This window comes from Aristolochia californica, unplaced genomic scaffold (genome assembly GCF_029961685.1).
Source record: "Aristolochia californica isolate CCGP_79_NKW_82.1479 unplaced genomic scaffold, dmAriCali1.0.hap1 SCAF_11, whole genome shotgun sequence".
Lineage (NCBI taxonomy): Eukaryota > Viridiplantae > Streptophyta > Magnoliopsida > Piperales > Aristolochiaceae > Aristolochia > Aristolochia californica.
The window spans coordinates 32,059,439-32,074,606 of record NW_027181782.1 but is presented as its reverse complement, the minus strand read 5'-3'; the positions used below and the strand labels follow the sequence as shown (position 1 = coordinate 32,074,606).

At 34.7% G+C, this 15,168-nt stretch overlaps 2 protein-coding genes across 2 annotated transcripts; one reads left to right on the top strand and one right to left on the bottom strand.

Moving 5' to 3' along the window:
* The first annotated feature begins 4,970 nt into the window (after window positions 1-4,970).
* On the top strand, window positions 4,971-11,579 carry LOC137943789 (probable fatty acyl-CoA reductase 4). The gene is made up of 11 exons (XM_068789223.1): window positions 4,971-5,292; window positions 5,419-5,522; window positions 5,585-5,787; window positions 5,853-5,953; window positions 6,046-6,238; window positions 7,407-7,568; window positions 8,183-8,264; window positions 8,371-8,637; window positions 8,731-8,858; window positions 9,430-9,538; window positions 11,397-11,579. Exons 1-11 carry the CDS (start codon window positions 4,971-4,973, stop codon window positions 11,577-11,579), a joined length of 1,854 nt encoding a protein of 617 aa, XP_068645324.1.
* A 2,142-nt stretch (window positions 11,580-13,721) lies between these two features.
* Window positions 13,722-14,786, bottom strand: LOC137944394 (auxin-induced protein 6B-like). Its single transcript, XM_068790068.1, has one exon. It carries the CDS (start codon window positions 14,649-14,651, stop codon window positions 14,181-14,183), a length of 471 nt encoding a protein of 156 aa, XP_068646169.1. The 5' UTR covers window positions 14,652-14,786; the 3' UTR covers window positions 13,722-14,180.
* Between the last annotated feature and the right edge of the window lie 382 nt (window positions 14,787-15,168).

The following is a 15,168-nucleotide window of genomic DNA, read 5'->3' as shown; positions in this document are numbered from 1 at the left end:
TCTCCGTTGATCCAAAGGTAATATGTTAAAAAGAGTTTATCTTCTTTTCTTACTTTGTTCTAAAGTTCCAATTGTTTGTAAATTACTCTTTCAAATGAAAAATAGACAATGGATTACATTCTCTCATATTCATGGAAATAATTGAAACGTATATAGCCACTGATTTTCGTGTTTCATCATCTTTATGAGTTAGTTTGATGCAAATCCAACTTCTCCTTGAACTTGGGTTTTAGATAAAATCGTCTGAACTGTTACAAGTGAACCTCGATCTATGTTTGTTGTGCATTTGTTGGGCACCAAATGACTTCGAAAGATGGCACACACAGAAACAATAATGGCATCGAAAAACAGAACTTGTCACAATCCCAAAGATCCGTAACAACACTTGCTATAACAAAATGTTAAATATTCGAAACAATGTCGACTTCATTTGCTTGACTAAACTAGCTAATATTATCAACTTCATCATCTTCTTCTGCAAAAGCATTAGGGAAGACTTTGAAGACTTCAAATAATTGATTCAAGTACTCTTTGATAAAAAATTTCCACTCATTAGCTTTCTCTTGACATTAGTCTTTCCAGCTTTCTCACTCGTTTTCTTGCAATGTTAGATCTTTTCTTTTATTGCAGTCACTTTGTTGTATTTTTTCACCATATTATGTTAATTTTTGTTTAAGAGTGGAAGGTTGAGTTCATTGAACTCAGCTCCAAATCCAAAGACGTTCAACTTCATAAAAAGAGTGGAGAGTATATTCTTCCTCAACAATCGTCTTTGGATATTTTTAGTTAAGGCTAAGATGGCATTCAACCTAAGGGTGATATAGTTATTTAATACAATTTGGAAGAATTTCTAGTAAAAGACTAATTTTTTTCCACCAATGGTTAAACCAACAAGGGATATCAGATTTTATAAATTTGGCATAAGTTTTGATGAACTCGGTGTATTTTCTTTACTTGTTTTTATAGAAAAAGGCATACATAAATTCATGGACATAATCCTAGTAATTTGGGGGATGTTCTTTTTCATCGATCTTCATCATTGCATAGAAGAACTAGCCTTGCAAAAGTCAGCTGGTTGAATCGAAAATCAAATTTGGGGGGTGGTAGGAAATCTCCACCAATTTTTTATATTTCAACAACGATTTCATTATTGGCTAGCTTTTCCCATTAAGATTGGATTTGGGTGATTTTCCAAATATATTTCAGCCAATTTGACCATTGGGACATCCATTGGATCCTGTTGCATTATAAAAATAATGAAAAATACTACTTCATCTATACAGGATTAGTACAAGTTGCATTCAAACCTTTAACCTTGCAAGGGTTGAACACCTCAATCCTAATATATTTAAGAGATTCTAGATGTTTAGATTGGACATTAACCCTATTGAGAGTTATGTAGACTAGCCTATGTAATGGACCAATCCATTTTAATGTTTATCCAAACATGAATTTGTCATTGAAAGACCTTGTGTCACTTACAAAATCCATTTCAAAATGCTATTGATTTTAAATCTTAGAATTAGAGGAAAAATCATTTAAAAAAATGTTAATAAAACCAACCTACTATCATCAAACATGGTAGTAAATAAAATGATCAAATCATCTAAAATAAAAATTTTAAACAAATAGGAACTAAGAGAAGCACAACAATGATGGCAAAACTTGTAATCCAATTAAAGGATTCAAATTAGGAAATCTAATGGCAAAAGTGATTGTCCAAATATTGGAAGAAAAGGTAAGGGATTTAAAACCATTACAAGAAATTTGACTTTTCACGGTGAATTTTTTTTGTCGAGAAAAGTGTTTCTGCTTAACTGCAGAAACCACATTTTTCTTTGAAAAATTTAATTTCACCGAGAAAAGCCTATTTATTTTTAAAATAAAGCTAAACAAAAATGGGAAACTTTTATTAGAGAAATTAATTTCATCGAGAAAAGTTTACGTATTTTTAAAATGGGGTTAAGTAAAATAAGTCACCTTTCTAGGTAAAATTAAATTTTATTAAAAATTTCTTATTGAAATTAATTCCATTGAGAAAACTTTATGTATTTTTAAAATAATTTTAACTAAATTAATATTATATATAGATTGAAATTTTAAAATAGAAAACAATTATTTGATAAATTGATTTCCATTAACCAAAATACTTGTATAATTAGAAAAATTTACCATCGAAAAACTTCAATGTTTATATTATTCTTTCTTTTTATACTACAACTAAAAATTATAGAAAAAATTATATTAAAATAAATGTGATTTTTATTTTATTTTATTTAAAATCATTCTATTAAGTATAACACCTTATTCACCTATTGAACCCCAATTTTTGGATTAATTAGTCAAGTAAAAAATTTTATATAATAATTATTTACCTAATTAAATACTTATTAGTTAACTAAAATTAATTAGTAATTAACTATACTAATTAATTAATCATGTAATTAAATAATTAACTACCTAAAATTAAATTATTAATTCAAATAATTAAATATACAACATCTAATCATTTAGTATTTCAATTAAATAAAAATGCATGCATTTGTCTTTGGTGCTCCTGCTTATATGATAAATGCCTCAAATTGAAACAAATAAGCTAAAAAGAATTAGCTCTCTTACTTTTTAGAAGAAAAATTGCATAATTATTTTAATTTTAATTTATTTTAAAAAGTAACTTTTCAAGGGAGTATGAATTTCTTGTTTCTTAAATCTTATGTTTGATCTTAATCTTTTATTTAATCAAAATTTTCCTTCATTTTACGTTTTGTATTTAGTATTTTCATGATGATCCTTATTATTAAAATGCAAATTTTATTGTCTTATATTTCATTGTGATTTCAGTTTTACAATAATTTATGTTTATTCAACGTTTTATTATTATTTTTATAATATTTTTCCATTAATTAAATTTTGTGCTATCTATTTTTTGTTTCCTTTATTTAAATTTTTTCTTTATTTTTTGTTTTTGATTTTATATTAATAAATTTCTTGCTTCATTATATTTTATGTGTTTAATATTTATTTATTTTTATATAATAAAATTTTCTCTATGATATTCATGTATGCTTTTTTATTTTTCCCACGATGTATACTACAAGAAAAATTAATTAACAACAAATAATTAATTAAAATTTTAAAATTTTAAAAATTAATCTCTCTCTTTCTCTCTCTCTCTTATTTTATTTCCTTTTTCTTTTTTCCTTTCTCCCCTTCTCTGTCATTTTCTTTTTTCAGCCTCCCATTTCCCCCCCTCCTGCCCTGTCTTGGGCCATTTGCCCAAGAACATTATGAGGCCTTTTCCCTTTCTTCTTTCCCTCTTCCTTCCTCTCCTTGCCACCTTGGAGGACTTCGGCGGAGCTCCGCCGCACACCACCTCATCGTTGCACTTGAGGTGGGGTCTTTTTGTTACCTTTAAATTTTGGTCTCATCCTTTACATTCTTTTTTCTCAACTCTTAAATCATTCTTTTTTCTTAATAAGACACAAGAAGGAACACGAAACTGATCCATGTTGTTTGATCTTAAGACCATTGGCTTAAAAGAAGACATAAACAACCTTTTGGTAAAAAGTTTTTAAACCTAAGTGCAATGCTAAATTCCAAGATGAACTCAAATCCTCTTGCATTCACTAATAAATCAGTCTAGACTTTCTTAGATTCCCCATGGATTGAGAATACTAGAATCTTGGAAGCAAAATTATTGAACATATTAATAATAAAAAAATAAATATATAATAGAACAAAATCTAAACATTCTATAAGTTAAATATTTTAAATAAATATAAACATATAATTTTTTTTTAATTTAATCTATTTTTAAGGGTTTTAAAGTTATTTTCTTATAGATCTTAATGTTTTTAATACTATAAAAAGATAATATTACATTAACAAATTTCTTTAAAAAAGAACAACAATGAATACATTAAACATTAATTCATATCATGAATTTTTCTGATTTATAATTAAAAAGCATGGTCGATTATAGATGGAGACTTAATTAATCACATGAAGAAATTTTTACATTTAATTATTTTAGAAAGAAAAAAAAAGGTAAAATTTCAAAAAAATAAAGTTATTTTGTTCATATATAATATTTATAATTTTGTTATTTTCATTTGGATTATTCTCTGTTGAACTCAAAATCCACGATCTGATAAGAGAGGTCGACTTCATTCCTTTGAGAAAATTGTTTCTAGTAAAACTTTAATATTCTAATTAAATTAAATAGGTACTAACATATTTATTCACATCTCATGTACATAAACCCTTCAATCTTTCAAAATACAACAAAGAACTAAGGTGAATTTATTTAAATAAAATCATGATAAAAAATCTATACTGTGTCAGAGCTAGGTGGTTTCGGTCTACCTGGGTTAGGTTCCGTCCACCCCTCGTCCACCTGGGTTAGTTACTTGGCTTTCCGCACTTAACATATTGCATGGTAAGAAGTTGAAACATGTCCATTAATGATCCATTGGTTACGTGATGGCAATTACAATCACTCAAATTAGTCATTCTATAGCTAGACAACTCTTGTTATCCGGTTTCAGTCCATTAAAGAACAAGTGTCCACTTCTAAGTGTGTGACATTATTAATTAATTGAAATATTAACAAAAGAGTTACTCATGTTCCACAATCAGAAGTTGACACATGTTCTTCAGTGATCCACTGGAATTGGACTCAACAGGAGACGTTACCAACGTTTCGTTTAGGTCGAGTTCATAAACCAACCTTCCTTCCGTCGATAAACTTCTCTCATTGAGTCCAGTTTTCGATCATTAAAGGATGATCCGCCTGAGACGTTGAGCTACGGAAATTCTCCTTCAACGTTTAATTACTTAAAATAGCCGTCTTCTTCGACTTCACAAACTAATCTTCTGTTAAGAAAGAATCACTCCAAGTAGTAGTAAGTCTAGTCAGCCAGCCTCTTTCAATTTCTGCCAGAAGATCGTTTCACGTCATGTTGAAATAAATGAAGAAGATCCTTTCATCACTCAACGCGGCAACAAGAGGACGATGGATAGATTTTTCTGAACGCGTCTCCTTTTTCGTTTTGAGACGAAAATCAGGAGCACAGATTGCAGAATCTTTGCGGAACCCACAAGGTTTTGCGGGAGGACCACAACTTCTTTGGTCTGTCTTCGACTTCCTTATAAATGGAAAGATAGACACAGCGGAAATGGATGATCGAACAGGTTTCTGTAACTGCTATCTGAGTGCGCGTAGTTACAGAACAGATTTTTCTCATGGAGTGCAACAGTGTGGCAGAATACTTGCATGGCAAGAGCATACTGGTTACTGGTTCAACTGGCTATCTGGCTAAGAGTAATTAGCCTCGCATTCTCATGCCTGTATTTACTTGAATGCTTGCACGGTTTGCTAATGGCGGAAATTGTTCATTTAACATGTTTGTGATGTAGTTTTTGTGGAGAAGGTGCTCAGGGTTCAGCCTCAGGTCCAGAGGATCTATCTGCTACTGAGAGCTCCGGATAACGCTGCAGCAGCAGAACGGCTGGAAACCCAAGTATAGACTACATCTTCTTTGATTTTCTCTTTCATAAGAGCTTCACATATTGCAATTTGTAGGTGCTCAGTAAGGCTCTTTTTGAAGCGCTAAGAGAGGCGCATGGTGCAAGCTTCAGCTCCTTCGTTTCGGACAAATTGAGAGCCATTGCAGGGAATATTGCCGATGAGAACATCGGGATAGATGACTCTTCTGTCATGGAACAGCTGAAGGATGAGCTCGACGTGATCGTGCACTCTGCAGCTACCACCAAGTTTGATGAAAGGTAGGCAAGGGTCACCAGTACTGGGAATTTTTATGAATGATTTGAAATGGATGACTTTTGTGTAGGTACGATGTTGCTTTCAGCACCAATACCCTTGGCGCCAAGCATGTTATGGAGTTTGCTAAGAAATGTGTCAAACTGGGGATGCTTCTCCATGTTTCAACTGGTAAATTCATGTTCATTCTGTCTATCCCATGTCCATCTATTTCTTTCTTTCGTGCTCTGGAGAGTTTACACGGTAGCTGGTCTTGTTTGAAGCTTTCGTTGCTGGGGAGAAGGCCGGACTCATACCTGAAAGGTCGTTTCGCATGGGTGAAGCACTCAATGGAACATCGACTGTAGACATTGACGAAGAGCTGAAACTGGTGGAGAGCAAATTAAAGGAATTGGATGACAAAGGGATCACCGAAGAAAGAAAAGGAGTATTCATGAAGGAATTGGGTCTACAGAGGTGCTTAATACTTCATTACATACAACGTTACATTCAAGAAGACGTAAGCTAGCTAGCTTACCTTCCTCTCCCTCCACAAAAACTTCTTTCTCGAGGGATCCAATAACTAAATCAAACGCATCTTTGTTAATCATTTTCTCCCACCCTCTCGCCGTGCTCCGGACCCTGTCCTTTCGCCGGACGGCCGAGCCTTCCTCAAACTCCCCCTCGATGCCTTCCTCTGAGCCACGTTTCTCACCCTTCTGGTCCGTTCCCATCTTTGTTCATCCTCTCGCCGTCTCCCTCTCAAAACCCTATCATCTTTGTTTAGTTATTTTATTTTTATTTTTATAATTAAATAATTGATATTTTCATAATTAAATAATTAATATTTTATTTTATTTATTAATTATTTCATTAGTTTAGACTAAAATAATATCTATCTTATTTTATTAATAAAAATTTAAATAAAATCATTTTATAAAATTTTAATCTATCATAGTAGTTTTATATAATAAAATACCCTATTTATTTATTATATTCATATTTTTAATATTTTATTAAATTTCTAATTTAAGAGTGATAATTTAGATATTTTAGAAGTAAGAATTTAATCAAGCATCTGAACATTATAAAAAGTAAACATCTTTGTTTACGTTTTTTAATTTTTTAAATAATTAAATTAATTTTTTATTAATTTAGACTAAAATAAAATCTATCTTATTTTATTAATAATAATTTAAATAAAACCATCTTATAAACGTTAAATCTATCACGGTATTTTATTAATATACTTATTCTCGACTTTCTATTGTATTTTTCATTGTGCACACAAAAACAAGAACGTAATTTACACTATACTTTTTATTATATACACTAACACAAAAAATTAATTCACTGTCTCTAGTTCATTCACATTCACTTTCACTTTCATTTCTTAGTTTGAAATCATATATGTAATTCTTATAAGGATGATTTTCACCTAACTAATAGCATATTTAACAGAAGATAAATAGAACAAAATGGATTTTAAATTAAAAATTAGGGAAAATTCTTAGACACAACGAAACATTTAGAACCACTTTCATAGAAATTGATAGGGGGACTTTAGGAAGTAATTAGTAAGATATTTAAATTGGGTTTATCTTCAAAAGTTGGATCTTGATTATACTAAGTGGTTCATTATCAGGGCAAGATCATTTGGTTGGCCGAATACATATGTCTTCACTAAAGCAATGGGAGAGATGCTACTTGGACATCTACGGGGTCATGTGCCTCTTGTTATTGTGAGACCAACTATTGTCACAACAACATACATGGAACCATTTCCAGGATGGATAGAAAACTGCAGGTACTTTACTTCTTATTTATGTTTTTATCATTTATAATTATTGAAAGGATAAGGGCTAATTTAGTGTGATTTGTGGTGAGAACTTTTCTATCTTTTACAAAAGGACTTTTTTCTTTTTTTCTTTAGAACCATAAGATTAATTTTTCCTCCATTTAATGGGTTGATTCATTTTCTTCCAAAAATCACAACAAAAAGAAAACATAAAACAAAGAAACCAAAGATTTTCTTGATTTCAAAGCAAAATGTAGTTTTTTAGACAGTAAATTTTTTAAAAATTATAAAATAGTAAAATAGAACCCTTTGAGCAAAGCAAAGTTTAATATTCCTAGGACTCTAGTTTTTTACAACAACTTGATATATATATATATATATATATATATATATATATATATAGTTATTGATAGAGATAAAGATAAACAATGATTAAAAATAGAGAAAAACTCAAACTGGAAGTGATTGAAACAGACAAAAATTGTAAATTGTAAGAGTTGTAAAAGCTATAGATTGTGTTGTAAATCTATAAATACTACACGCCTGATCAATGAAAGAACAACAAAATTAATTTACTTTCCAATATGTTTGTTATTAACATATGAAACATCCCCTCAATGCAGAGGCGTCGATAGCCTAATAGTAGCATATGCTTTGGGGAAGTTAAAGTACTTCATAGTAGACCCAAGCTCAATTATGGATGTGGTAATTCCCTATCACTCAATATATATAGTTTTGGCCCTACCATAGATCATGCCATTAGTTTTTGTCATATATGTAGCTAATCAATATTTAACCAAAATTTTGACAGATTCCAGGAGATATGGTGGTTAATGCCATGGTCATGCTTTTAGCTGCTCACTTCCATCAATCATCGGAACATATATATCATTTGTGCTCATCTCTGAGAAACCCTCCCACTTGCTACAAATTGGGAGATTGGTGCCACCTATATTTCTCAAAACATTCACTCATGGGAAAAGATGGAAAGCCTATCAAGGTTAAAAAAATTTCATTTAAGAACACCATGTCGAGTTTCAACAGATTCATGAATTTACATTACAAGCTGCCATTACAGGTTAGTGTGTCTCAATAGTGTTTCTTAGGTTCTCATTTGTTTGTTGAAGAACAATATCCACCATAATTAGTATTATTGCTTTGCTTTATCTAGGCTTTCTACATTGTCAATCAAGCTACTTGCCATCTATTTGGAGACAAGTACAAGAAGCTTAACAAAAAATACAACTACGCCAAGCGAGTTGCCTTGCTATACAAACCTTACATCTTATTCAAAGGAAGGTAATTTGCTAAATACTATTACCCAAGCTTTATATATCTTCAAGCTAATATGTGATCCACTATTTTGTCTCCTTATCTATATCATCTCATCTACTTATTTTCTTTGAAAAAAAAATGAAATTTATGTGGTTTTAGTTCTTGCAAGCCATTAGTATTCAAAATTACCCTCAAGTTAGCAAATTAGTGACGAGAAGAGAATAGTTTAAAGGTAGTTTGACATAATTATACAACAGCCTAGATCTTTAGATGGTTTATTCACAAAACTTCCATGGAATAATTCTTTAGCAAAATTATGAGATGGGTTAGCTTTACAATCACTAATTTCGTTATAGGATTCCATGCTTGTGGCTACTCTAATCCCTTCGAAACATTGAACGACATGTCGAGAATATGTGACAGTTCTAACTCACTTTAATAACATCCTCACTTCTCATCTTGAATACCATTTAATTAGTTGAAAACCACACAAACTATTTCCTAAAGATCATAACAATGTAAACCACTTGCACAAACAATTTGCAACATAAATCCTTCCGAAAAATATTAACTTCTTCAATTATTTATTTTGCAGATTTGATGATTCAAACTCCGAGTGGTTACGTATGGCATCGAATATAGATTCGGAGAGGAAGTTCCATTATGGCATCCAAGATATGGATTGGGATTCTTACTTTATGAATGTACACATCCCTGGTGTCATAAAATATCTTCTTAAATAAAAAATCCTTGTAGTAAATTTTATACATTTGTAATATCAAGCTTGATCACAAGCAAATTATAATATTATAATGCGTTGAAAAGGTATCTTCATCCATACTTAGTGTGTTTTTTGAATTATGTCATTTGGAATTAGGTGAAAACCCAACCCATCGACAGATTCATGGCCTCCACACCCCTATTGACATGATCTTCAGCTCTAACCAAACTCTTAAAAGTCATTTTTCTTGAACTTGCCTGTTGCATGCTGGATAAGTTCATAAAAACCTACCGTAAACCTTCTTGATCCACCCTAGTGAAGGCCCTCAAGGTAGACCATGTTTTTCTGACTCATTTAGTCTATCAGAAACTCAGAATTGGGATAGAAGAGGTTGGGTCAGACCACCTACCAGACTCATAGTTCCATCAGCTTCCGTAATTGACCAGAAATCCAAACGCAACTTTAGTGAGTAGGATGCGTACGGGATGAGAGGCTTGTCTGGGAAATATAAGAAAGAGCATAAAATCCACCATTGATGCAGGAAGGTTAGGTGGAAGACAGATGCAGGAACCAAATCGTTGCTGCAGGCAGACATATCTCCTCAAAAAAAGAATTCATACGAAAGGCTCCAAGCCTCTCTGCTCATGATTTGAAAATCAAATCCGCAGTCACAAATATTTTAACTCCCATCTCTCTTTTTTTTTTTCTCATCCCATCACTTTCTTCCTTATTTCTAAAACTTTTCTGGTTTGTTTTATATGTTTCGGGGTTGGTTTGGATTAGACTTGCAACGATAAGCCTCTTGCAAATATTCGTCAAATCTATGATATTGTAATGATTTTATCGTATAAAAATCTTATCACAACCTTCCTTTATCCCTCCTCTGGTGGGATGACTTCAGTGGAGTTATCTATGGTCAAGCACCGAGTCACATCCAGGAGTTGGTGTCTGGTTCAAGATGTCTTACGATTTTACAAAATGTAACGTGATTGAAACATATAAACATATAAAATTTGTAAGTCATGGAAGATGTTTCCAGATTTTAGTCGCTTGAGACGTCTCAGATCGTTCACCCCAACCCACTTCTGATCTTTTAGTGAAGTGAGATGTTGGCTTAGCAGCTCATCCTCACAAGCAGTAATCTTTTCGATAATTATTGGCTAAAAAGTTGAGAAAGTCAATAAATCAAATTAAGATAGTGCTTATGAGTTAACTGAAAAGCCAGGCAGTCTCTTCTAAGGTTTGTCCTCGAGCGTGTTACAGTTATTCGATTCATCTTACCAGATGTGGTCAAGCTTTTACATCACCTGTCAACCTATTTGAAGGATCATTATAATCATACAAAAGAGCACTCATAAAAGCCCTACTTCACAAGAACAAATAGTTTCCCCTAGTTTTTCAATAAAACAAAAAAGATCACTTTAGAAGTATGAGTATTGCATAGTCGTCTCCTTCTGATTAAACCTCGCAACCCAATTTTCTATATCTGTGACCCGTGAACCAGCAACTTGATTCAAACTCTCACCGATCCCAAATGGTGTCAGGTTATATCAGGTTAGTACTCTTGTTCGGAATGGGACATGGGAAATTGTTCCCTTGGATTCTTCGCAGAATGTGGTTGGTTGCAAATAGATTTTTCAATACTTGTCTCTTACGTGCCTTGACATTGATTAAGACTCTCGTCGTTCAAGCGCTAGCTCTGATACTAAATGTTAAGCACCTAGCCAATACTACCCAAAAGACCGGCTTGTTAGAAGCTGAAGGCTTAGGTACTTAACCCAGGACCATAACAGGTGGTGAATAAGTTATCTTAGTTTATGTATTGCCCTACTACTGATCAGTGGGATGTTGTGAAATACTTATTGCGCTATTTTTGTGGGACTCTCAATCATGATATTGTCTTACATCGACAATCTTCTTTGTCTCTCCATGTGTTTTTTGATGCTGATTGGGCAGGAAACGAGGATGATTTCACTTTCTTAGGTGTCTATCTTGTTTACCTAGGTCGTAATCCTATCTCTTAGAGTTTTAAGAAGCAACAGATTGTGGTTCAATCATTTACTGAGACGGAATATCAATTTGTTACAACCACTGCTGCTGAGATCGGGTGGATCTACTATTTTCTCACTGAACTAAGTGTTTTTCTTCTACAACAATAGTGCTTTATTGTGACAATATCGCTGCTATAAATCAAAGTTCCAATCCAGTATTTCACTCTCGCATGAAACATGTACTTTGGATTACCACTTCATTCGCGAACAAGTTCAGAGTAGCGTTCTTTGGGTTATTCATGTCTCCCCTAGTGATTAGTTGGTTGATGCTCTCACTAAACCGCTTCCGCAAATATGCTTCCTCCTCTTGAAGACCAAGATTAGACTATCCTCTATGAGTTCTATCTTGCGGAGGCATGACAGAGATAAGGATACAGGTTGATCGAGTTTGAGATAGACTCCAACTCAAACTGTAAATCTTGTATCCAACTATGGCACGTATATGAAGAATTGTAATATTTGTAATCGTGACACTCTCTATTGTAAAGATACCTTACAGTCTCTATTGTAAATATACCTTACGGTCTCTGTAAATACCTTCTTCCTCATGAATGAAAAGCACAGGAAAATACTTCCTTCTCCTGAATCTTCCGTAAGGAGATCAACAGTGTTGCCTTATTCAATAGTAATTCCACTCCCTGTGTTTGATTCCTTCCCTAACATCTCCCTTCAAACTAAACATGAACATTTTGTATCATTATCCTTCCAAAGAAAGCAATCACTACCCATCTTCTCCTCATACTATCCCTATTCACCACGCTCGATTGCTTCAGAAAGCATTCTCTCTGCCTTCACCTTCTTCCCACCCCCATAATAGCAAACATAACAAGCTCAGTTAGGGATTAAACAAGTCCACTATTAAGTAAGCCATGTGTTTAGTGCAATAATGACATAGACATGTTTTGTTTTTAGCCAATGTTCTTCAGATTTTGTATCAGCACTCTACTCCCTTTATCTATCCACTTATTATTCAATTACCCACAGTGCTAGCATTGGTTAAACGCAAGCAAATGGGTCCCTGGGTTTTGACTCCCAGGGAAATAATATCGTTCGGTGTAGAAACTGTATTCTTCATTTGCATGTTTGGTTAACCTAACATGACAGATTGTTGTTTCATTAGTTTCCGTCCTCTTTTATTTTCTTCATCTCCTCTCCACCAACCATTAGTTGCCAAGTGAGTTGTAGAAATTCTTGCTGTATAAAACTTTTTAAAGTATATCTGCCGAATAGAAGTATCACTAGTCATCTAAGATTGACATAGACTTTAAGGCTCACGTACATGAATTGGTAGGTCACATGGGACGGGAGTTTAATTACACCATGTCAAGGGTGAGTACAATTGTACAAATGATGTAATGTATAAGAGTTATTGACATGGGACATGAGCTAGAAGGCACACTTAGGTACGTATGTAACGAAAATAGTACAAATGATACTAACTTATAGAAAGGTATGAATCAAGGACACGAGCCACATATTTTGAGTGTGTCAGCTTTTGTCCATGTACGTAGGAAGAGCATGTGGATGTACAAGGTTAGGAATGCTTTTTGTTAGTTGCAATGTCATACGTAGCTTTAATGTGGAATCTTGACTAGGAGACTTTGCTTTAGTGGTGGGGAAGCCTCTTTTCATTTCCATTTTAAGCCATCTTTTACTTTTGGAAATAATTAAAAACATATTCTTTGTTATTGGTGACACATTTCATGTTAATTCTTGTTTCTGTTTAATAAGGCCCAATTTTAATTCGTGTACAATGCCAACCACACGTGCGCGCTCATTCCACTCTTGTCCTTCCTCGAGGTCACAGTGGGCCCCGTGTGAGGTACGATTGCACATGTACACGCTACAAAGTCTACTCGAGTGCTCATGAAGGCCCGTGCAGGATTGCACATGGCACATGAACGGTGGGCCCATGGGGTCTTCCGCTTTTTGTACCTTACCCCGACATGCTATATTCTGGTATCCTCATCACCGCCGTTTATGGTAAAAAAAACCCACCGTGGGCCCACAAATCTCAGACGTTGAGACTTTCGATAAAGGTTTATTAATTCAATAAATTAATATATATTTTTTAAATATTAAAATTGAAGAAGGAAAAGGATTGGATAGCCAGCCAGGTGAAACAAACAAGGCAGAGTTCAGGAGCAACATATTTCAATTGATTTAATGATGAATGATATCTAATAACAATAAGAATCTCACAGCATTTACAGATTTCAAGAGAAAGAGAGACCCAAATCTCCGTCTTCTCCGATTTTATGGTTTCTGTTCTCGTCTTCTTCCCCTCTGAAACTCTGGTTCGGTTTTTTATTCATTCTTTCTTTCCTCCGAAACGAACTCGGGACGACTTGGGCAAAATTCCTCTTTGCCATCTCCGTAGATCCGCCGGAGCAAGGAACGGCTCACGCAGAAACCCAATAATGGGGTGAGATAAAAGATCGGAGAACTCGCTGTAGTCTAAACTGATAAACCCATCCATCTTCGCTTTCTTCTTTGATTTGTTTGACAGAAACCGAGTTCTCCGAGTCCTGACCCGGTTGAGTCGGCTCAATTGTGTCATCCGAGTTCAAAGCTTCACCAGACGGATTTCTCGGCCAACCCATGAAGCAACGGTCTGGACTCCGGCCACCCGTCCTTGGCCGGTCCGGCATGCGCGCAGCGCTTGAAATCTTCCAAACTAACGAACCGACCGGAGTTGGAGTCTGCCCGGGAGATGAACCGGAGGATCTCTTCGAATAGCAACTCGTCACAGGGGATCGCGAGGGGACCGGAGTTGGTGAACCCGAACTCCTCCTCCGCCTCGCTTAGCAGTTTCCGGAACACGGGGTGGTTCAGGTAGGTGGCGCGGACAACAAACCGCCGAGAGCTCGACCCCACGCAGACGGCGACGTGCCCTGCTGGCACGTCGGACGGGATGCGACCGAGAACAGAGCCGACGGCAGCGATCCGAGCCGCTGAAGAGGCCTTGCTCCGCCAGTGCCGTAGCATCTGCCGGAGCTTCACGATATGCCGGATTCTGCAGCATTTACCGCGGCCGCCTGACATTTTTCTTTGACAGCAAAACGTGATAAAGAGAGAGAGAGACACAGGGGGGGGGGGGGGGGAGGAAACAACCCGTGAAGAGTCTAGTGAAAGGCTGCTGGAGCTTCCGCTAGTTCACTTTGAAGTGAAGGCTGATGAGATAGAGGGCGGGAGGTGGCTGAGAGGGCGGAGCAGTGGTTTTATAACACAGAAACTCAAAAGTACCCTCTCCTTTCCAAATATTCACACTATAACCTACCTGGACGAGATTGGTTGGTAGGGCAGAACTCGTAATTAGTGAAGAAATAAGGGGCAGTTACTGTATGACGTATGGAAAAATCCTGGTCGGATTAGTAAACAAAAGTGGAACCCACCACATGCAAAGGTGAAAAAAGCAACGTCCTTCGCTGTTAAAAAAGGTAGTTAGTGACTCGGCCTTGACAGAATATTCCCTTTTATTATTTTAATAAAATTTAAGATCCTTTTTTCTAAAAAAAAAAAGAAAAGAAAAATAGCAACTCTGTTGCACGCCCCATGTGCA